Source organism: Neofelis nebulosa, chromosome 10, assembly GCF_028018385.1.
Source record: "Neofelis nebulosa isolate mNeoNeb1 chromosome 10, mNeoNeb1.pri, whole genome shotgun sequence".
Lineage (NCBI taxonomy): Eukaryota > Metazoa > Chordata > Mammalia > Carnivora > Felidae > Neofelis > Neofelis nebulosa.
The window spans coordinates 62,191,511-62,213,137 of NC_080791.1; the positions used below are offsets into that span (position 1 = coordinate 62,191,511).

A 21,627-nucleotide genomic window follows, 5' to 3' on the forward strand; every position below is an offset into this window, starting at 1 on the left:
ATGCTGTCTCTGTCTCTTTCTAAATAAATAAACGAAAAAAATTAATAAAAAATAACATTACCATTTTAATGCACCTATTAGTTGATGACTCATGCAACTTCTCTAAGTAGATGGAGGCTGTTATTGTCTGCATTTACCTATCTTCTGACTCTAGATTTGAGGGTGGTGGTTTATCCTATGGCCTCAGTTCTCTGTGGCACCCAGGAAAAGACATTGATGTTGTTTGTTCAGCTTCTTTCTTTCTTTCTTTCTTTCTTTCTTTCTTTCTTTCTTTCTTCTCTTTCTTTTTCTTTCTTTCTTTCTCTTCCTTCCTTCCTTCCTTTTTCTTCTTCTTCTTCTTCTTTTTTTTTTTTAGTATAGTTGACACCCAATGTTTCTTTAGTGCCCACTGTACAACATAGTGATTCAACTTCTCTATATGGTATATGCTATGCTCACAAGTACAGCTACCATGTGTCACCATACAAACTTATTATAACATCATTGGCCATATTCCCTGTGATGTGCTTTTTATTCCCATGACTTATTCATTCCATATCGGGAGAACTGTATCTCCCCCTCCCCTTCATCATCCCTCCCCCTTTCTCTCTGGTCACCACCAGCTTATTCTATTTATAGGTCTGATTCTGCTTTTTGTTTGTTCATTTGTTTTGTTTTATTTTGCTCTTTTAGATTCCACATGTGAATGAAATCATGGTATTTGTCTTCCTCAGTCTGACTTACTTCACTTAGCATAATACCCTCTAAGTCCATCCATTTTGTTGCAAATGGCATTTTCTTATTCATTTACCTATTGATGAATACTTAGGTTGCTTTGATATCTTGGCTATTGTAAATAATGCTACGAAAAACACAGGGGTACATACATTTTTTTTTGAATTAGTGTTTTCATATTGTTTGAGTAAATACCCAGTAGTGGAATTATTGTATCATATGGTAGTCCTAGTTTTATTATTACTTTTTAAAGTAGGCTTCGCAGTCAGTGCAGAACCCAACATAGGGCTTGAACTCACAACTCTGAGATCAAGAGTTGGATGCCTAACTGACTGAACCACCCAGGCACCCCCTTTTTAAAAAAAATTTTTGAGGAACCTCCATACTATTTTCCACAGTGGCTGTACCACTTTGCATTCCCACCAACAGTACACGAGGGTTCCTTTTTCTCCACATCCTCACCAACACTTGTTATTTCTTGTCTTTTGGATTTTAGTCATTCTGTTCGGTTTTTTTCTTACTGTAAAGTTGGAAGTAATGGCTTTTAAATTCTTTACATGTTGGAACTAAAACTGCAAGTGTCTGATATTCTTTTCTAAATCTCAGTAATTATGTTTCACTAGAAACTTGTTCCTTTCTTTGCCCAGTCAAGTCTCCATTTTTCAGTTGGCTTGTTCACATTAGGACTTACAGTGACACAGGAAGACTCCGGAGTGCTGGGACGCACGGGTGCCCTCAGCAGTGGTGTAAGTGGGTCAGTGTTTCTCCTCTCCTGATGAGCCTCACTCTTTCCTGTCAGGAATGAAGAAAGACCTGTTCTGAGTCTCCAGTGACAGAGAAGGTCAAATGGTGTTGCTATACTTGGTAATATCCCCAGGTCTTGGGCATTTTCATTGACAACTATCCTTTTACCGACACCTAAAATGAGACAAATAGAATTAATGGGCTGTTTGGCCAAGCAGTTTCTGCTCTGGTCCCTTCTTTGCCAGGGAGACTTCAACCCCTCCATCTCCTGGTGACCTTTGGTGAGGGAAGGGATATCAAATCAGATATATCCAGCCTTTCTGGGTGTGGACACACACCCTTATCTCCAGCACTCATCCATGGAAACTGGCAGAAATCAGCTTCTGTCTATTTCTGTTAGACCCCTGCATACCAGTCAGTATATTGCAACAATGAGGCTCTGGCTCACTAGGGACATCCTACACTCTCTTGAATTATTGACAGGCAACTCTCCAGGGATATTCAGGTCTTTCATCCTCTGAAATTCCTAGTCCCGAGTTCAAGATGAGAAAGTGGTTATGGGGGGGGGGGACGGTGGGGGGCTTGTTAGCAAACCCCAACAAAGAAATCTCCAGGCTAAGGGCCATGATCTTTTCACAGAGCATCCTGGCCCAAGAAATGGTGCCCTCTGCTGTGAGCTGCTTCTAAAATTTCCACTTTGAAGAAAAGACCAGAGAAGGAATCTGAATTCAAAATACAGAATCCAGTGGGTATCAAGTGTGGATTCTCACCATCCAGGAATCCATCCTACAGCTTTCTCTTTCCCATCATCTCTGAAAGTATATGTGGTTATAAGGCCATCTTTTATTTCTGGGGCCTTAGGACTATGCTGGGTCATAATTAGGGATGTGGTATCCACCATAGAAAGTTTGGGTGGGCTCAGGAGAATCTCAGGGCATAAGGAACCTTCAGTCTGCAAGACTGTTCATGGACAAGGAGCAAGCAGCAGTATACAGAGCCATCACCAAATGGCGATCAGAAGTTTTTCAACCTTTCAAACCTGAGACCCTCACTGGAATAAACATAGGATCTGCACTCAATTGTGTGAGATTCTAGAGATTTTCCATTTCATCTGAAGATGATGCTGGGCAATCTCTTGATCCTGACTGCACCCCAGATCTATTTTGTTTTTGTTAATCTCAGCACCTTCAACCTTCCCCCCTCTGCAGTGCCTCTCTCAGGCTGTGCACCACCCAGGGCAAGTGACTCATCTAGTCCCCCTCGGGTAGGAAAGAGGAATTGTTTTTCTCCTCAGGGTTGCTTTGTAGCTGAGACCCTACAGGTGAGGTACTATCTCCTAAATGTTTTAAGTTATTCTTGAGAATATTGGAGACTTAAGAAGCATGGTCATAATTGTCTTCAAGTTGTTTGGTTGGGGGGTGGGGGGACACCTCATAGTACATAAATAAGTGTTACTTATCTTTCTACCAGAAATGCTATTGTGTCACGTGGTCATCTTGAACACACTCAGACAATTTTAGAATATTTCTATTTAATGTGGGATATGAGTACCTTTTTTTTAATGTTGATTTATTTTTGAGAGAGAGTTTGAGACAGTGCCAGCAGGGGAGGGGCAGAGAGAGACGGAGACACAGAATCTGAAGCAGGCTCCAGGCTCTGAACTGTCAGTCACCCTGAATACCTTTCTATTGTGTTGTAGGAAAGCTGAAGCAAACATCACATTTTGCAGGTGGTATCTGTGGTCCCTCACATATTCTCAGAGACCTCGGATTTTACTCTTCATTCGGTGAATGTGCCACTTGGCACTGATGAATACAATGTTCTGAAATGTCTCCTGGAGATGGGCTGGAGCTGCGTCCATGGAGCTGGGGCCCAGGAGTCTGTGAGTCTGCACTGTGCTGTGCTAGTTGGTATCAGCAGTGTCCTATCTCCTGCCCCTTCCCTTCTGAATCATTCGCTCTCAAAGGACCACTGGCTGGTATCACAACTGGAGGCAAATGCAATAGCACAGGGTGTTCTGTAAAGCTGGGCCAAGGATTCCAGTTTTAAAAAGCTTTTTTTAATGTTTATTTACTTTTGAGAGAGAGAGAAAGAGAGAGAGAGAGAGACAGAGACAGAGACAGAGACAGAGAGACAGAGCACGAGTCGGGGAGGAGGAAAGAAAGAGGGAGACACAGAATCCGAAGCAGGCTCCAGGATCGGAGTCGCCAGCACAGAGCCTGACGCAGGGTTCGAACTCACAAACCGGGAGATCATGACCTGAGCTGAAGTCAGCCGCTTCAGCGTCAGCGTCAGTGTCAGCAGTCGCCCCGAGGGTTCCAGTTTTAGAGAGCTGTCCCAGCCCCTTCCTGTCTGCAAACCTCCATCTTCCCTCATCCAGGGAAATTTGCTTTTGAAAGAGTATACTAGCATATAAAATATATGAAACTAAATTTCAGTAGAAAGAATTAGGTGATCATTTTACACAAACCAACAAGGCAAAAGGTTGCCCAAACTAATGAAATTGTGGATGAAAGTAGTTCATTACAGATAATTAAAAATAGTAAAAAAAAATACATAATTCTATACTAATAAGCTTTGGAATTCTGTGAAAAAAGTCTATTAAAAAAAACGGAAAAGCTTTATAAGAAAATAAAAATTACAAGATGTACACAATTATCCTCCATGTGCATTGGGCCTCATGCATGCTGATATTTGTGGAGACCCGGGCTTCTGACTTCCTTCTGCGAGTGCAAGCTCGAAGAGCAGAGAGTCCCGCTGGGCCCTGCCATGGGACGGTGTGGGTACTGTGGGCACGATGAGAGGGAAGTCAGGGGACCTGGCAAGCTGACACTTTACTCCTGCACTGGGATCTAGGTGGTGGCTGTCATCCTCCTTCAGATAACTCCCCATCTCTCTCCCTGCCTGTGGAAATGAGTCTTGATGACGTGACGCTTGTCCACATCTTGTGGCCTTTCTTTTGCTTACCTAGAGCTCCAAGTAGTGTCCCATGAAACTATTTGGAGATTCCCAAACACACCAAACTTGCTCCTCCTTCCATCCAAGGTGGGGATGGGTTAAATAGGTGATGGAGATTAAGGAGTGCACTTGTTGGGATGAGCACTGGGTGATGTATGGTATTGTTGAGTCACTATATTGTACACCTGAAATTAATATTACACTGTATGTTAACTAACTGGAATTAAAATAAAAATTAAAAAATCAAAAAAATAATGAAACAGAAAACATAATTTTCTTTTGTAATCAATGTTGTTGGGGTATGTGTTATGGGTATAACATACACCCTTTTAGAGTATGCAATTTGAGGGGCGCCTGGGTGGCTCAGTCGCTTAAGCTTCCGACTTCGGCTCAGGTCATGATCTCATGGCTTGTGAGTTCCAGCCCCGCGTTGGGCTCTGTGCTGACAGCTCAGAGCCTGGAGCCTCTTCGGATTCTGTCTTTCTCTCCCTCTCTGCCCCTCCCCCACTCACACTCTGTTTCTCAAAAGTAAATAAACATTTAAAAAATATATAGAGTATGCAGTTTGATTAGTTTTCACAAAGTTTTACACCTGTGAGACTACTACACAAATAGACTTCAGAGAATTTCTAATACTCCAAAAAGCTCTTCTGGTCCTTTGTAGCCAACTCTTCCAGAACCCTCCATTCCTCGTCTGCCCAAGTCCCATCTATTTCCTAGGAGGTGGTGGTGTGCTCTTTGGGGGCAAATGGAACATGGTACCTGAAGGGATCAAATTGGAAGGCCAAACTGAGGGCCTGTGCACAACCATGAAAGGAGTAGGAGACCCTTGGTTCCTAGCTGGCCCAGGAAGCAGAGAGGGTTAAAACAGACTCTCAGCCTCACACTGTAGACATTTTGGACTGGATGTTTCTTTGCTGTGGGAGCTGTCTTGTGCATTGCAGAGTGGTTAGCAGTGCCTCTGGCCTCTACCCACTAGATGGCAGTAGCATCCCCCAGTTATGACAGCCAAATTTGTCCTCTGAGTTGGTTAAATGTCCCTTAGGGCAAACCCTCCCTCCCCCACTAGAGAACCACTGAGGTAAAACATTTCATACCCAGTGGCCCTACAGGACTGTAGCCCCTTGGGCCCAGAAGCTCCTTCCCCTTCCTTCTTCCTGCCAGCCCTGAGGTTTCACTTTCACTTCCCAGTCGGCTGGTCAGGAGCTGCTACATGCAGGCCCAGCGCCTGTTCCCTGTTCAGTCAGTAAATGCTGACCACGCCCGCCCTGGCTTTGCTTCGCCACTAAAATCAGGAATCAAGACTTCTCCGCTGGGGCCTCAAGGTGCGTGGGGAGGTTGGGGGGAGGGGCAGAGGGTGGGAGACTCCAGAAGGAAGGTGCTACGCAAAGGTGTGTGAGTTCAGTATGTGGCTCAGACTTGCTCTGAAAGGAAGAAAAGCCAGTCTTCAGGCTTCTTGCTCTGAGCGCAGACAGACGGAAGCCAAGATTCTGGAGACAGATGGCCTGGAGAGAAAGGAGTTCTCAAGAGGCGGAGGGCATTGTTTCTTTCCTGGAGGGGCCCTTCTTTCTCTGGGCTGTGTCCATCCTCACTCGTCCCTTTCCTATTCTATAATTTTAATTGTCTACCTTGCTGAGGAGAACTGGAATCCTCTCCCTTTCTCTCTCTCTTTCTCCAAGATGAATAGAAAGTGTCTTCTCCTCTGCCCACCACTACCTCCTTGAAGAAAAGCTGGCAAAAGAGGTCCCTGTTTTCCAAACGTATAGCAACCCAAGCTCCTAGAGTGAGTGGGGCAGGAGACAGAATGGAGTTTTGGGGACATGGCTGGATAATATTGAAGAGGAGGATTCTCTCACTCCCTTACGGAGAACCAGCTGCGGGGTGGTCTGTGGCCTTCCTGAATCGCAGCTGTTGGCCTGCCACCTGCCTCTGTGGCCCCCTTTTATCCCGTGTCCTTTGAAGTTCAGTCTCAGGAGTCTCCTGGTGCTTCCCTGAAGAGCATACACTTCCTTCCAGTAGTCCACTGACCCCACATCCTTACCTGCCTGAGACCTCTTTCTTCCTCATTCTTCTCTGAAGACACACCTTTGCATGCTTACCTCAATTCTCACTATTGTTCTTTGCTCAGAGCTAATTAACAGGAGCTGATTATTGCTCAGAAGGAGTCCAGAGATCCAATGGTCTTGCTAAGAAATTTGCTCTATGACTGATGGTGACTGTGTCCCACCTTGAGCTCGCCTGTGAGCAATTTGCACACTGATGGATTTGTTACATACCTTCTGACACACCCATTCTGTCCTGTATTCCCACTTTTCAGGAGTCATGGTTATAGTCTTCCTGGGAGCCTATGCTTTGCTCCTGAAATGGGTCCATTTTTGCCCAGACACTGATTGCCTCCCCAGGGTCCGAAACAAGGCCCAATCCATAGGATGAAATGGATTTATTTATTTATTCACTTAAACAGTTAATTCATAGGAACTAACACTGCTGTTGTAAAAAAGAAAAAAAAGTGCAATGAATATGCATTCAACTTGCAGTAAATGTTAAATACATATAAGAACTTACAGTCTGGTTGGGGAGAGATTGTAAACAAACAGATAACTGATATGTACACAAGAAGGTGACTAATATTACTGGGGAACAGTTTTTAAGTGTTGAATGTAGTGACATGGTAAAGGCCTTGCAAATTTAAGTAGTTTTCATGAAGGCCTCATTGTGAGGAGATATTTGAGTAGAATCTTAAGAATGTGAGGGATTTAAAGGCTTTAGCATGGGTTTCTTCCTGCGATTGAAAGGAGGCAGTGTGGGCTGGGGTGGAGTATGCAGAGGGAAGAGAAGGAGGTGACTTTGGGAAAGAGTAGGACAGTAGGAGGAGGTGTCTAATGTGGCCTTACCTAGAGCATAATGATGACCAGCTGATATTGGACGACATGCATTTGAATAGACAGGACTGGTGTCTGCTTTGAAGGGCACTCTGGTCCGTGACATAAGAACAGCCATGGCAGCACACTGAAGAAGAGCAATCAATGATAGTTTCAGGGAGAGCAATTTTCCAGAATTCAGGCAGGAGACACAGGTGGCTCCTTCCAGGATGGTGGCAGTGGAAATGATTGGAACTAACCTGAAGAAAACACTCTTAGCAACTTTTTAAAAAAAATTTTTGTTAATGTTTATTTTATTTTTGAGAGAGAGAAAGCAAGAGAGAGTGAGCAAGGGAAGGGCAGAGAGAGAGGGAGACACAGAATCCAAAGCAGGTTCCAGGCTCTGAGCTGTCAGAACAGAGCCCCACGCAGGGCTTGAACTCATGAACCGTGATACCATGATCTGAGCTGAAGCCGGACACTTAACCAACTGAGCCACCCAGGTGCCCCACTCTTAGCAACTTCTGATGAACTAATGAGGCCAGAAGCAATTTTATAAAAAGTGGTCCTATGCTACAAAAAGACTTTTTAAAAATATGATTTTTCAAAAACATATTTACCAGAGAGCTAGAGCTCTTGAAGAGAGGGTCATGAATAGTGTGGATTGGTGGCATATTTAGTTTTGGATTCTAAGCAGTTCCTGAAGTAGGAACTCTGAATACAGAGGAATGGGGAGAGGAGATTGCATTACATGCAACCTGAGTTGCCCAGGTCTCTCCATGTCAAAAACAGGTCCTGCTTTGCCCACTGGCAGTTTCTGGCCTAGGAAACCAAGGGAAGTGTCTAGGATGCCATCTGGAAACTTTAAGGAACATCTTTCCCTGCACTCCACTTCTTGGAGATATTTTATTTTACTATACAACCTGCAAAGATGTGCAGAGTTGCATTATCAGAGTCCAGATGTTAGAAGAATCAAGTGTAGGATACGATCATCTGACACTTGTGGCAGTCAGTTGACCTGGGACTTCCATCAGGCAGATACTACTTGTACTCCCTTCCTATCTTCCTGATTGCTGCTGGGCTCTTGGGTCACTCTTGGACATTGGAGAGGTCCCTGCCTATGCATGGGGGCTTTTCCTCCTTCTGTCGCCAGTGTGGTGGCAACTGCTTTGATATCAACTTCTTATAGCCCCACTGTGAAAAGAAGGTTTATAGCCCCATGGTAGAATGCATGGTCCACACCCCTGTAGACTCTAGGTATTTCTCAGCATTGATTGGATACTGTGAAAGATAGCAGAGAACCCCACTCCTGTTAGCCCCACTTTTGGCTAATAGCTTCAGTTGCAAGCAGGGGTGGACATTATGTTGTGTAAACCTCTGGTCTTGCCAGTCATTAGAGCCTTGATCTGACCATTGTCACTGGAGCTAGGAGCTAAAAGCATATGGTTTTTGGACAATTTTCAGTGTCTGTACCATTGGCTACATTACATTGGTCAGCCCACAGTTAGCTTTCTGTTTCACTTTATGGATGATTGGAGAAGTGAGTATATTTCTAGACCTAAATTTATCTCCACGCAGCTTTCATTATGCCCTTATTCTCTCTTTTTAGAGCAAAGGGAAGATTATAGTTTGTTACAAACCTCGTCATCAAACCTTTCCAAATTATTTTCCGAAGCCTGTTGTAACAAATTATGACTGGAATAATTTATTCTTTCACAGTTCAGGAGGCCAGAAGTCCAAAATCAAGGTGTTCGCAGAGTTGGTTTCTTCTGTAGGTATTGAGGGAGAACCTCTTCTACGTCTCTTACCTAGCTTCTGGTGGTTTCCAGCAATCCTTGGCATTCTTTGCCTTGTTGCTGCATTGCTCTGGTCTCTGTTGCCATTGTCAAATGGCTGTCTTCCCTGTGTGTGGTGTGCCCTCTCTTATTAAAGGACGCTGGTCATTGGATTTAGAACCTACCTTATTTAGTATTACCTCATCTTAATTTGATTACATCTGCAGAGGCCTATTTCCCAAACAAGATTACATTCACACCGGTGACATCAGCGTGGGGGATACAATTCAATCTATGAGAACAAGTATCATGACAAAAATATCCACTGAGATCTTCCTTTTTCTTTTTCTTTTTCTTTTCTTTTCTTTTTTTTTTTTTTTTTTTTGCCTCATAGTTCCTTGTCTAGAATGAGTCCAGGTTCTAAGAATCAGCAACATCCCCATGCCACCACTCTGTGATATGCCTTCTGACCGACAACCAGCAATAGTTTTTGGCTTGGTTTGCCATTCCCACTCATGTGACTTGGCAGGACAAAAGCAGTCAGGTTCACTTAGCTTAGCTGGGGCATACAGGACAGGAGACACAGCATATCAGCATGGCTGCCTCAGGTGAGCTCTCAATGAGGGTCTGTACAGTGCTGCAGGTGGTACCGTATCCCCTTCATCAGGTCATTTGTAAGATCTGGTGGATATGTTTGAAACTAACATAGCATAGGTAAGTCTTGGTCCAAGAAGCTGATTGCCTTGTATGAGCCTTGAGCATAGCTTCCAGGCCCCAACCAGCACAAATTTTGTTACAAGAGTCACAACCCACTTGTGGAAGCTGAGGTCTGTGCTTACTGAAAATAAGTGAAAAATAAAACAAAACAAAGTGCTAGGAGAAGGTAATGCCAATGTCCTTTTTATGAGAAGAAAGGACTTAAGCCTGACGATGACCCTTTGTTCCCATACATTCAACCCAACCCCAGTCCTGTCCCTTTTATCTTACCTTTTCTCTCACCCTCATCTGCTTCTCTATTTCCTCTAGCAGCCTTTCCTCACTGATCCCTGATCTTTGGAAATAAGCTGTCTCTTTTACATCATTTAGGAAGTCACATTTTTGGTCCCTGCAGGCATATTAATGCCAAAAGCCTAGAAACCCTCTGCACACCAGCCATACAGGCATTTTATTTTATTTTTATTTTTTTATTAAAATTTTTTTAATGTTTATTCATTTTTGAGAGACAGAGACAGAACATGAGCTGGGGGAGGGAAAGAGAGAAAGAGAGACATGGAATCTGAAGGAGGCTCCATGCTCTGAGCTGACAGTACAGAGCCCGATGTGGGGCTTGGACCCATGAACTGTGAGATCATGACCTGAGCCGAAGTTGGATGCTTAACTGACTGAGCCACCCAGGCATCCCTATTTTTTTTTTTTTCTGGTTTACTTGTTTATTTTGAGAGAGGACCATGAGCAGGGGAAGAACAGAGAGAGGGAGGGAGGGAGAAGGAATCCCAAGCAGGCTTCATGCTGTCAGTGCAGAGCCTGATGCAGGGCTCAATCTCATGAACCTTGAGGTTACGAATTGAGCTCAAATCATGAATCAGACATGTAACTGAGCCACTCAGGCCCTAAGCCATATAAGCATTTAAATTTTTTTTTTAAGTTTATTTATTTATTTTGAAAGAGACAGTGCAAGCAGGGAAGGGGCAGAGACGGAGGGAGACAGAGGATCTGAAGTGGGCTCTGTGCTGACAGCAGAGAGCCTGACGTGGGACTCGAACTCGCAAACCATGAGATCATGACCTGAGTTGAAGCCAGACGCTTAACCGACAGAGCCACCCAGGTGCCCCATAGGCATTTTAAAAGCTATAGAAGATGTGTCTTCCATCAACAAGGCATTCATATAGGTGACTTCTTCTCTCTAAAATATATTTTCCCTCTTTCTCATTCCATATCCCTTCTCACACCTTTTAGGTCAACCTTTGCTTATTTAAGGGGAGATATCTTTGATATTCTCCTATTTGGGAAATTATTAGTTCCCCCAAAACATGCCCCTCTGGGTGGTAGTGTTTATCATACTTTCCAGACCTCTGAAAGAAGATCCTGAGGAATTGTATTCACTCCAAATCAACTTACTGGATGAAATAATCTTCATAAGCTACTTCATTCAATTTACACATTTCGATAAAGAAAGTACTCTGATTTCTCAAGGACTTTGGTATAAAGAATAAATAGGTCATGTGATTTACAAATTGTAACTGGTTCTAAAATTCTTAGTTGTAAAATGTCTTCTCTGTCGTAGCCCTCGCAGTTTCTGTAAGTGTCTCTGGGAGTGAATATGAGGGAATGGAGGGGTTCTGAATGGGACAGGTACATTTGGAGGTAAGCACTTACGTTGAAACCATATCTGTGGTCCCAAAGTTTACCCATTGGAGAACAGAGAATCAATGAAACAAAAAGACAAAGTGTGATAAAAAAAAAAAAAAAAAGAAAGAAAAAGAAAAGTTCTAATCATCTATGGAGAAATGAGGAGGGTCTTTATGTATTGATCAAAGGTTACGTTCCTGTGTTCTAAGCACTAGGGATACGGCAGTGAACAAAAACAAAGTGTTGGATCTATGTGCAGATGACATTTTCGGAGTAGGATATTTAAGGAAAAGATATATATTATATAGTGATAATAAGAAAGAGATGGCAAATGTACAACAGATAATATATTGGTAATTATTCTGTAGATAAAGTAATCATATTAGGTCCTTCTGATGAGATGATATTTAAAGAGGGCGTTGAATGAAGTATTAAGAAGAAGTCATGCAAAAATCAAGGGGATGTCGGTTCCAGGCTGAAAGGAGAACAAATGCAGAAGCCTGAAGCATTAGCAGCTTTCCCAGGCTACTGAATTTCATTTCTGTTTTATTTTTCCCCTCTTCTTTTTTGTCTTTTAATATTTTAGTCTTGGCCGATCCCTAGTATCTGCACAATTAGAATATTTGCTATTCATGCCATTCTTACCTCATCCCCTTTCGATCTGCTCAGCCATCCAGGAGTCTTTTAAGCAAGAAGAGCCTCGGGAGTAAGGACAGGAAGAAGCCAGTGGACACGTACTATGGCTTTAAAAATCCTGAACATACAAGACGAGGTGTTCTGTCCCATCTGCCTGGAGCTTTTGACAGAATCCCTGAGCCTAGACTGTGGCCACAGCTTCTGTGAAGCTTGCATCACTGCAAACACCAAGGAGGCAGAGATCAGACTAGAAGGGGAAAACAGCTGTCCTGTATGTGGTGTCAGATACTCCCTTGAAAACCTATGGCCTAATCAGCATCTGGCTAACATAGTGGAGAAAATCAGAAAGGTCCAGTTGAGCCCAGAGGAGGAGCTGAAGAGAGACCTCTGTGTGCGCCATGAAGAGAAACTCCTGCTCTTCTGTAAGGAAGATAGGAAGATCATTTGTTGGCTTTGTGAGCGGTCTCAGGAGCACCATGGTCACCACACATTCCTTGTGGAGGAAGTAGTCAAAGAATGTCAGGTAGGCCCCAGGACGGAGGGAGAGAGGTAGAAGATGGTACTTGGGAAATGTCACCCTTCGGTCCTTCTTTACTCACCTTGGCACCCTGTAATCTCTTTCCATGTGTATCTCTTACACTGTGCTCAGCTTCCAATGCTTGAGGGACATTTCTGTATATTCCTTACACTTACGTAAAGAATAAGCCTAGAGTCTAGAGCCTAGACCCTTGGCCATGAGTGGGAGGTTTTCCTTTTTGCCCTTTTCTTATATGGATGGGGAATTCCTTTCGCCAGCTTGGCTCTCATTTTCCCCCTCAGCAGGATGGTTGCCATTTAACACCGTGGATTGGATGTAGAAAGAGTGCCAGTAAGTATAGGATTTTTCCTGCCGCAGCACAGTCGATCTCTTATGAAAAGAGAGTATTAGGCTACTTGTGGTGAGGAATGGTGACTTCTGTCGCCCAGGAACAAAGGATGTATTCTCCTTAGCTTTTCTCCCATATCCTAGATTCTAATCACAATTTCTGTAACCTGGTCTCTTCTGAGATCAGCCTGATTTCTTCCCCATTTATTCTTTGCTGAGAAAACTCATAGGTTGACTTTGATGTGACTTTTTCTTCATAGGAGAAGCTCCAGGCTGCTCTGGAGAGGTTGAAGACAGAGCAGCAGAAAGTTGAGAAGCTAGAAGCTGACATCAGAGAAGAGAGAACTTCCTGGAAGGTATGAGGAGACTCTTTCTGAGAGGTTTTGGACAAAAGAATCTTGGCAGGACCTTCAGTTCAAATCACAAGGAAGACCCTTCCTCTTTGTTCCCTGGCACAGAATGCATCCAGAAGCCATTTAATTAGTTCTCCTTTTTGTCCTGTCTCTGTTGCAGTTGAGGGCTGGAGAGTGGATATGTTACAGTACACACAGGTATTTGGAATTGAGCACAAAGACAGACTCTTTGGCAAGGAAGAGTGGAAAATTCTGTCTTCAATTCCTCTTTTCCAGTGAGGCTCCAACACTTCCAGTGGAAGACACTAGGCAAAGGACCAAGATTTTCCCCCAGGTTCAAACTTGGGAACATGGTAATGCAGGGAGGCATGAGTGTTCAGTACAGCTGTCTACAACATAAACCTCATTTAGTGTTTTTGTTTTTGTTTTTTAAGTAGGCTGCATGCTCGGCATGAAGCCCGATTTGGGCCTTGAACTCACAACCCTGAGATCAAAATCTGAATGCTTAACCCAGTGAGCCACCCGGGCGCTCCTAAATGTAAAAACTCACTTGGGTTTTGCATTTCATCCCAGGGTTGGCCTAGATAAGACAGTCTGAGGCCTGTTTTGGTATGTACTGAAAGGAAAATAGCAGGAAAAATACCCAGCTTTCTCAAAATTTGCCCCTGTGCCCTTATTCTCCTATCGGTTAAAACTCAGTGAAAAATATTTCTTTTACTGGCTTCTAACCCCTTCCACGGTAGGCTTTCAGGCTAATAGACTCTTTACTTCTCTTGTGTGTCCAACCTTGCAGTACCAGATACAGACTGAGAGACAAAGGATAAGAACAGAATTTAATCAGCTTAGAAGCATCCTGGACAGTGAAGAGCAGAAAGAACTGCAAAAATTGGAAGAAGAGGAGAAGAGAATACTGGATAACTTGGCTGAGGCTGAGGATGATCTGGCTCAGCAGAACCAACTGGTGAAAGAGCTTATCTCAGATCTGGAGCATCGCAGTGAATGGCCAACAGTGGACCTGCTGCAGGTAAGAAGAATCCCTCAGTCTGGAATTCTTCAAACATAGTCTAAGTTACCTTCTTTTCTGTGTCCTTGGGCTCTAATCCTGGTGTTGACACTAAAAGGTTCCTTTGGTCTTCTGGAGCCCTTCTCCATTGGAGATATATATCATGGGCAGTTGAATATAAGCATTCCAGGGGAGTGTCCTACTTTATTATTTTATGAAGTAAGGGAATACATTTGACCTTGGAGAGAAGATCTATGGTATCCAGTGATATTCTCTAGGCTCCTATTATCTTTGATCTAGTGTTGGACATTTGTCTAGTTCTTTTCATTCATCTTAGCCACAGGCAAGTACATGTATTTTCAGCTTTCAGAAATATATCCTTTTTTTAATTAAAAAGTGTGTATTTATTATCACAAACTTCTCTTGTTAGATTTTTTTTTAACACAAAGAGATAGAATACTGAGCCTTTTCTTGTGAGGATCGGCACACATATGCATAGAAAGTGTTATACTTGAGTCGTGTGAATCTCTGTGCAAGTGTGAATGTATCTGTGCCAGGAAAGGTTGCTGGTGTCAGGAAAGCATGCTGGTGCAAATCTTTATTATTTTTTTAATTAAAAAAATTTTTTAATGTTTATTTTTGAGAGAGAGAAAGAGACAGTGTGAGCAGGAGAGGGGCAGAGAGAGAGGGAGAAACAGACTCTGAGGCAGGCTCCAGGTTCTGAGCTATCAGCCAGAGTCCATCACATGGCTGAACTTAAGAGCGGTGAGATCATGACCTGAGCTGAAGTGGGACACTTAACCGACTGAGCCACCCAGGCACCCCACTTTTTTTTTAAATTAAAAAAAGTGTATTTATTTATTTTGAGAAAGACTGAGAAAGCACAAGTGGGGGAGGGGCAGAGAGAGAGGAGAGAGAGAATCCTAAGCAGGCCCTGTGCTGTCAGCTCAAAGCCCAACGTGGTGCATGAAACCACTGTAGATCATGATCTGAGCCGAAATCAAGAGTCTGATGCTTAACAGACTGAGCCACCCAGGCACCCTTTACTATATATCTACAGACTTGAGGGAACAATTTGAACTAATGTTAAAATTTAGACAGGTTTTTTTTTTTAAGCATTAATAGTCTGACTATGGTCCTGAGCATGAAGTATGATGGTCATTCAGGGAATTACAGACTTTTCATATTTTTGCTTGACTTCCTGTATATCTTCTTGCCTTTCTTTGCTGGATTTCCAAACACTTCTTTTGTTTTATTCTTGATATCAAGCAGAAGGATAGTTGACTTTCATGTGTTGGCTGGTTTCCTTTGTCTCTGATGTTTGCATCATACCTTTCTTTTTTTGTATCAGAATCACCTAGAGTGCTATAAATAAAAGTAAAAAAAATAATAATAATAAAAATAAAAAAAATAAAAAAAACCTTAGCTCCTCAGGCCCATTGTAGTAAGATAGCTTTTGCATTTTTTACTAGGTTCTCTAAGTGATTATGATACCAAACAAATTTTGGTAAAAACTGCAATAGGTCTTTTTAATAAGTTGGGCTGAGAAAATGGAATATCCACATGCAAAAAAATGAAGTTAAACTCTTACTTCACACCATATACAAAAATTAACTCAAAGCAGATCAAAAATCTAAATGTAAGGGCACAAATTATAAGACTCTTAGAAGAAAACATAGGTATAAATCTTTGTGACTTTTTACTAGGCAATAGCTTCACAGATATGGCACCCAAAATAGAAACAGCCAAAGATAAAATAAATTGTAGTTCATCAAAATTAAAAACTGTTGTGTTTTAAAGGACACCATGTAGAAAGTGAAAAAACATCCCACAGAATGGGAGAAAATATTTTCAAATCATGGATCTGATAAGGCCTAGTATTCATGATGTATAAAAAACCTCTAACAGCTCAATAATCAAAAGACAACCCAATTTAAAAATGGATAAAGGGCTTGAATAGATAGTTCTCCAAAAAAGATATATAAATAGTCAATAAGCACATGAAAAGATGATTGATATCATTAGCCACCAAGGAAATGTAAAATCAAAACCACGATGATAATACCACCAAAAAAAAAAAAAAAAAAAAAAAAAAAAAAAAAAAAAAATGGACATTACCAAGGATTGACAAAGATGTGGAGAAATTGGAACTTTTACACATTGCTAGTGAAGATGTAAAATAGTGAAGCTATTTTGGAAAACTGCTTGTCAGTTCCTCAAAAGGTTAAAGATAGTTACCGTATGGCTCAGCAATTCCATTCCTAGGTACATACCTATGAAATGAAAACCTATGTCCACAACTAAACGTGTATACAGAAGTTCATGGCAGCACTGTTCATAATAGCTCAAAAGTGGAAACAACCCAATTGTCCATTAAGCGAAGAATGCACAAGCAAAATGTGTTATATCCAAACAATGGAATTATTTGGCTCTAAAAAGAAATTAAGCACTAGCGGATGCTACAACATGGATGTACCTTGAAAACATAAGTGAAAGAAGGCAGACACAAAAGTTCCCTATTGTAGGATTCTGTTTATATAAAGTCTGTAGTTGACAAATCCAAAGACATAAAAATTAGATTACTGGTTGTCAGGGGGCTCTGGAGAGGAGGCAATTATGAAATGGTTGCTAATGAGTGTACAGTTTCATTTTGCAATAATGAAATTGTTCTGGAATTAAATAGTGGTGATGGTAAATATACATTATAAATGTACTAAACCCTACTAAATTGTGCACTATAAAAGATGAATTTTATGGTATTTTAATTACATCTGAGTAAAACAAAAAACTATGTAGGCTTATTTATTCCTTTTCCCTTGTTTATAATTCATCCACAAGCTCTTCACAACTCTTTCACTTGCCAACTTCACACAACTATTGTGTTTATGTTACTTGTCCAGGCATTTGTTTCACTTAAGCTAGCTTAAGTTGTATCTGTTTACTTGTAATAAAAACAATACTTAGTAGATAAACATTATAAATTTTGTGGGATTAACATCCCATATTTATTTATTTATTTATTTATTTATTTATTTTTTAAATTTTTTTTTCAACGTTTTTTTATTTATTTTTGGGACAGAGAGAGACAGAGCATGAACGGGGGAGGAGCAGAGAGAGAGGGAGACACAGAATCGGAAACAGGCTCCAGGCTCCGAGCCATCAGCCCAGAGCCTGACGCGGGGCTCGAACTCACGGACCGCGAGATCGTGACCTGGCTGAAGTCGGATGCTTAACCGACTGCGCCACCCAGGCGCCCCAACATCCCATATTTAGATAAAATCTTCAAAGAATGACAAATGGGCCAACCAAGGAACTTACTCTTTTACTAGATTAGGGAATTTGGATGTTCTTTTCCAAAATGTTAAGATATATACTATTGATTGTGGTGCTGTCCCCTCATAACCTGTCTACTGAAAGTTCTTACAACAGCTCTTTTTATCCAGATCTTCATTGTTGTTCTTTGGACATTATATGTCTATTGTTTGCTAGAGGGGCTGTTGTTTGCATGAGGGCTAATTCAATACTGACTGGGAAGAATGAGCTAACAGAGACATGCTGTATTTGAAAATGGATGAAAAATTAGATGAGATTTTAGGTTCTTTCCCTTAGGAAAGGAGGTACTTCTTAATGTTTTTGTCATAGTTATTATATTGGGTCATTTTCGTTTTAGAAATTTTGTAGAATTACACATGTATGAATGATGATAGGCAATTAAATGATGGAGTGAAGATGGCACTTATTATTTTATCTACTTAGTATCCTTTCCCCTTTTTCTCATAACAACACCTGGGATTTTTTTCTGATGACACACCAATATGTCTATTTTTGTACATCTACTTGTTTGGGACTGAGAAAATCAACATTATCAAGGATGGATGGGTTAATCTTACCTAAATTAGTTTACCTAATTCCTATATTCCCACAAACCATGCAGGTGAGCATATGACCCAATTTTGGTCAGTGGCTTGGAGCATCAGAATGTTGTCACAGTGAAGAAAAAGTTGTCCTTTTGCATGGGAATTATATCACTGAAACGAATGTAAACAAGGAGATTTTATTTTATTATTTTTTTTTTTTAATTTTTTTAACGTTTATTTATTTTTGAGACAGAGAGAGACAGAGCATGAACGGGGGAGGGGCAGAGAGAGAGGGAGACACACAATCAGAAGCAGGCTCCAGGCTCTGAGCCATCAGCCCAGAGCCCGACGCGGGGCTCGAACTCGCGGACCGTGAGATCGTGACCTGAGCTGAAGTCGGACGCTTAACCGACTGAGCCACCCAGGTTCCCCTTTTTTTTTTTTTTAATTTTTTTTTAACGTTTATTAACCAGGAGATTTTAAAGTTGCTATCAATTACAGTCTGAGAATAAAGTCAACAGACAGAGAAGAAAGAGAATTATGAGACACAGAAAGACTAGATACATGATAGTATTTGAGCTTCAAGATCCATCTGTGACTGAAATAGTACCTCTCTGGCCACATCTTTTTTTTTTGGGGGGTTGGGGTGGGGCGAGGAGTTTAAGGCAATGTTAGTTGGCTTCTTTGTCATGTATGACCAAACTATACTGATACAGAGAAGCAAAACTATTCCTCTGATTTCATTGTGAACCCAGCTGGTGGCATTTAAAGGTAAGGCCAAATATATTGGTATATATTGTTGAAAACAAATAAATCCATAGTGGTGATGATATGGAAATGCAAATTAGTTGAAAGAAGTTAAGGATGTGGAATGGACTGGCTTGGTAGGGTGTTTTAGTGTTTGGGACAGGGACTGAATGAATATTGGTACCGTATTTGACAAATGGACATAAGAGAGAAAACAATTAGTTGGTGAATAGTAGGTTATATTTTAGATATTTTGAGATTCTAGTACCTGTTTCTTCTTCATTGTGTGATGTATTATCCTGTATACATGATTATAGACAATAGGCCATGATCAGATTATGTAAAGTTTGGGATCCGTGACACCTGCATGTGAGCTGAAATTTAAGAAGTGGAAGAGGTTACCAATAAGCAGTGTATGGAACAGAGTTTTGCTGTATATGAACTATGTATTCTGCAGATAGAGCTAGTTTTACTTCTTTCCAACATAAATGCTTTTTTTTGTTTGTTTTTATTGGCTAATTGCCTTGACTAGAACCTCTAGTACCATAGTGTTATGGGCTTTTTTTTTTTTTGCTGTTTAAAAAAAAAGTTTTTTTTTTGAGAGACAGAGTGGGGGGGGGCAGAGAGAGAGAATCCCGTGCTGTCAGCATAGAGCCTGATGTGGGGCTCAATCCCATCAACCGTGAGATCCTGACTTGAGCTGGTCAAGATCAGCTGACTGAACCACTCAGGAGTCCCTCTAGTACCACTTTATATAGAAGTAGTAAGAGTAGACATTCTTGTGCCTAATTTCAGGGAAAAAGCATTTAGTTCTTCATTAATTTTGAGTTTTTCATAGACTCCCTTTGTCAGGCTGAGGAAGTTCCCCCACTATTTCTAGTGGGCTGTTACTATTCTTTTTTTTTTTTTTTTTTTTTCATGAAGGGATATTGAATTTTGTCAAATGTTTTTTTCCTTGTGTCTATTCATGTGGCTTTTACTTTTATTCTATTAATATAATGAATTACATTAATTGTTTTTCTTATGTGAAATCAACTTTGCATTTCTGGGATAAATCCTACTTGGCCATGGTGTATAGATAATCTTCCATATTTTGCTGGATTCAGTTTTTTAGTATTTTGGTGAAGTTTACCTCTATACTCATAAGAAATGCTGGCCTGTAGTTCACTTTAATTCTGATGCTTGTCTCATTTTAGTATCATAGTAGTACTGGCCTCATAGAATGAGTTGGGGATTGTTCCCTTTTTTTCTATTTTTTGGAAGAATTGTGAAGTATTTTTTTTTAATTATTTCTTCTTTAAACCATTATTACAATTCACCACTGGAACCATCTGGGCCTGACTTCTTTGTAGGAAGTTCTTGATTTCCAATCTAACCACTACATGTGTTAGGTCTATTCAGATTTTCTATTTCTTCTTGAATCAGTATTGGTAGTTTCTGTGTTTTGAGGAATTTGCCCATTTCATCTAGATTATATGAGTTGTTGGCATATAATTGTTCATAGCCTTTATATTCTTATTAATTTTTGCAAAAGTCAGTAGTGATGTCTTCCCTTTTATTCCTGATTTTAATAATTTCTCTTCTCTTTTTTCATGGTATGTCTGTATAAAATCTGTCAAATGTGTTGATATTTTTAAATAGTTCACTTTTGATTTCCCTGATTTTCTCTAGTGTTTTTCTATTTTTTCTTTCATTAATCCTGCGTTACTCTTTATACTCCTTGACTCATGTTTTCTCTCTTCTCCCTAGGACATGAGTGGAATCATGAAATGGTGCGTATGGGTGACCAGGAGTTGTACTTTTGTGTTCTGAAGAAAGGTTTGTAGCCATAAGAGTGATCTGGTGGTCAATCAGAATGAAAAATCTTCCAAATCAGGGAAATTTGGATGTAGTATTTTTTAAATTGCTGGTCATAGACAAGGATTTAAGTGTTCCTTATCTATTGAAAATAGACGAGATTCTATGCTAGTGAATTCAGTGGCTGGAGGTCACAGAGGTAGGGCCAGTAAGGGTAATAAGGATCAGGGATTTCACTATTAGAGTCCTGTGACTTCACTTTGTCCTTGCTCTTCTTCCTGTACTCCACAGGTGCTTGTCCTATCACATGGAGGGCTTCATCAAGTCCTAAAATAGGTTATAAGGGCAGTTCCTTTATAGTTACTTTGCTTACATGGGAATATAAAAGATTAGGTCATTTGGGGAGCCTGGGTGGCTCAATTTGTTAAGCGTCCAACTTTGGCTCAGGTCACGATCTCACGGTTTGTGGTTTGAGCCCCACATTGGGCTCTGTGCTGACAGCTCAGAGCCTGGAGCCTGCTTCGGATTCTGTCTCTGTCTCTCTCTGCCCCTCCTCTGCTCATGTTCTGTCTGTCTCTCTCTCAAAAATAAATAAACATTAAAAAATTTTTTTAAATAAAAGATTAGGTCATTTTACAAGGTTCTCTTTAGATTTCCAAAAACAAACATGAGCCCCAGGGTTAGTGACTTTGACCTTAGTGATATAATTAATTTTTTCCCGTTCACACACATTAGAAGCTTATATGGGAAAGTGTATTTCTTGTGGCTTAAGTTGCCAACCCACCTGAAAGCATTAAATTCCTTACAAACACATGAAATACTAACCTTTGTAGTTTGGTGGTCATACTTCTCCTTTACCAAGGGTTTTTAACTTTTTTCAGAACACCGGAAATCTCCAATGTTATTTGTGGGTCATACCACTGGCGTTCAGGCTTTGGACTAAGGCACAAGTTCACAGGCTCTCAAAA

The 21,627-nt window shown here is 41.1% G+C and overlaps 1 protein-coding gene across 5 annotated transcripts in view; it reads left to right on the forward strand.

Annotated features, from left to right (window-relative positions):
• Window positions 1-5,471: 5,471 nt before the first annotated feature.
• Window positions 5,472-21,627, forward strand: part of TRIM34 (tripartite motif containing 34) — a 39,414-nt gene continuing 23,258 nt past the window's right edge. For 2 of the 5 annotated variants that reach the window (XM_058687993.1, XM_058687995.1), the window contains exons 1-5: window positions 5,483-5,741; window positions 12,079-12,560; window positions 13,163-13,258; window positions 14,049-14,279; window positions 20,612-20,634. In XM_058687993.1, coding sequence (XP_058543976.1) covers window positions 12,141-12,560; window positions 13,163-13,258; window positions 14,049-14,279; window positions 20,612-20,634 — 770 coding nt within the window. In that variant the 5' untranslated portion in view covers window positions 5,483-5,741; window positions 12,079-12,140. Of the gene's footprint in view, window positions 5,742-12,070; window positions 12,561-13,162; window positions 13,259-14,048; window positions 14,280-20,611; window positions 20,635-21,627 lie in introns of all 5 variants that reach the window. The other 3 variants (XM_058687998.1, XM_058687996.1, XM_058687994.1) reach the window with 3 other exon arrangements.